The following is a 2,145-nucleotide window of genomic DNA, read 5'->3' on the forward strand; positions in this document are numbered from 1 at the left end:
GTTAGTTGAGATTCTTGAAGGGGAGTCTATTTTTTTTTTTTTAAATTATTTATTCCTTTTACATCAACTTTGGCTCCTATATGTTTAATTTTTATTTTCACTTTTAATTATGCATGCTCTGAAACTCAATCCCTCTTGAAATTGATTCAATTAGAACAATCTAAAATCATACTGTGTGAACGGTATTCTGTTTAAAATTATCTAAGATATATAGTAACATAAAATTTGGTACACAGTAAGATAGAATTACGAACCAACATAACAAAAATAACTGGGAATGGGAAACATACATTCACTTTCAAACCAGAATTAACTTCCGAGAGAACTCCATGTTGAATTTTATTTTGCTTTACACAACAAACTACATATATAAAATAACAGAAATACTAGCAATGTAAAAGTTAATTAAGATTGAGAGTTCAATCTTGGTTATTGATGAAAGCAGCGATGCGCTTAAGCAAGCTCTTAGCATTATCAGAATCAGGATTGAAGATGTGAAAGTCGTGATCCTCTCCTTCTGCCTCATATAACTCAGCTTTTCCTTTCCAAGCGTCATTATTGACCAGAGTCTTATGGTAAAGCTTCCCTCTCTCTTTCAATATATCTCTCTCTGCAACAATCACAAGCACGTTGTTGCAAACCACGCTTTCAAAACCAGGAGCTTCCTCCACAAACGGGTTGATCAACGGGTCATCGTTCCCTTTCTCAGAAGGGCACACCAATTCCCACCACTTATCCACCATCTTCTTCCTCTCTGGATCAGTAGCTTCCACACCAATGGGTTCCTTCCCCCAGAAATAAGGGTGGATCATGATGAGGCCGGGGATCTTGAAGAATTTCATGTTGCTGCTACCCGAAGAATGATGCAACTTTATGGCCATGAAGTGTGCGATGTTGGCACCTGCGCTATCACCTGCCAAGAACACGCGGTCAAAGTCAACGCTTTCCTTGAGCCATGTTTCGTGGCCTTCGAAAGAATGAGAAGCAGCCCATTGGATGGCATCCCAAGAATCATGGTAGGCGGCGGGGAGTGGGTGCTCCGGCGCCAGCCTGTAGTTGACGGAGAGGGCGACCACGTTGGCTTCAGAGACGAGGCGGTTGAGGGAGTTGTGGTAGAGAGGATCTGCGGGTGAAGAGATGCAGAAGGCTCCGCCATGGAAGTAGATGAGTAAAGGGAGCTTGGTGTGATTGTGATTAGTGTTGTTGGGACGGTAAAGCCTGGCAGTGACGGAGGTTTGTGGTTGGATGAGGATGTCTTTGGAGAGAACGTTGGTTTCGGGATCGAGGCCTGGAGGGGCTACTTGTGTGCCGGCGAGTCTCTCAACTGTACCGTCGCTGTGGATTCTTAGGTAAGGGGGCACCTCCATTGAGATTTCAGGGTTGCTCGGTGAATCCATTTCGAATCAGAGACAGAGAAAGCAAAAAGCTTTTTTCTGTTGTGTGGCCACTATTGACTATCCTGTCCTCCTACAGCTTCTTTTTGGTGTGAATTGAGGGGTTGCCTTTTTGATATATTTCTAGGTGAATGATATGGTGTACAAAAAGTTGTGTCTATTTACTATAAAGGGTTAAAGATTAATATTTAATTTGAAAGATATAAAAATAAAATATTTTTAAAAATTTAAAACATACTACAAAAAGTAAGTTAGGCAAAAATTAGGCAACAATTGATAGGCATCATAAAATTGGCCATATTTCTAAGGTGTGTTTGCTAGGTTAGGATACTTACCGAAAAGTTTTTTTTTTGTGACTAGATAAATTTAAAATATGGATAAGTAGTAACAAGTTATGTAGAATTTATTTTTCACATCAGTATTTAATTTTTTTTAAATATATATTATATCACTATTTTTATTAATATATTCCTTTAATTAAATAAAAATAAAAATATATTTTTTATTTAATTTTATAAAAAGTCTTAAATATTCTTACTTTATTTTATTAAACAAAATACTCTTTTAAATTAATCAAATTTTAGAATTCAATTAATCATAATTTTATAGTTTCAATTAATTTAAACAACAAAACAAAAACATATAAAAAAAACAAAAATCAATCGTTCTTCATCTTCTCCAATTCCCCCAATCATTCGTGCCCCCTCTAAAACAAAGCAAAACATATAAAAAAAACAAAAAAATAATCGTT

General features: G+C 36.4%; 1 protein-coding gene across 1 annotated transcript; it reads right to left on the reverse strand.

Annotated features, from left to right (window-relative positions):
* Positions 1 to 214: 214 nt before the first annotated feature.
* LOC107460415 (probable carboxylesterase 2) lies at positions 215 to 1,516 on the reverse strand. The gene has a single exon (XM_016078782.3). The coding sequence runs from the start codon at positions 1,395 to 1,397 to the stop codon at positions 420 to 422; it is 978 nt and encodes a 325-aa protein (XP_015934268.1). The 5' UTR covers positions 1,398 to 1,516; the 3' UTR covers positions 215 to 419.
* Between the last annotated feature and the right edge of the window lie 629 nt (positions 1,517 to 2,145).

This window comes from Arachis duranensis, chromosome 8, assembly GCF_000817695.3.
Source record: "Arachis duranensis cultivar V14167 chromosome 8, aradu.V14167.gnm2.J7QH, whole genome shotgun sequence".
NCBI classification, from domain to species: Eukaryota; Viridiplantae; Streptophyta; class Magnoliopsida; order Fabales; family Fabaceae; genus Arachis; species Arachis duranensis.

Coding starts and splice junctions, on each gene's coding strand:
- LOC107460415 (XM_016078782.3), bottom strand. CDS start 1,397: ATGGATTCACCGAGCAACCCTGAAATCTCAATGGAGGTGCCCCCTTAC.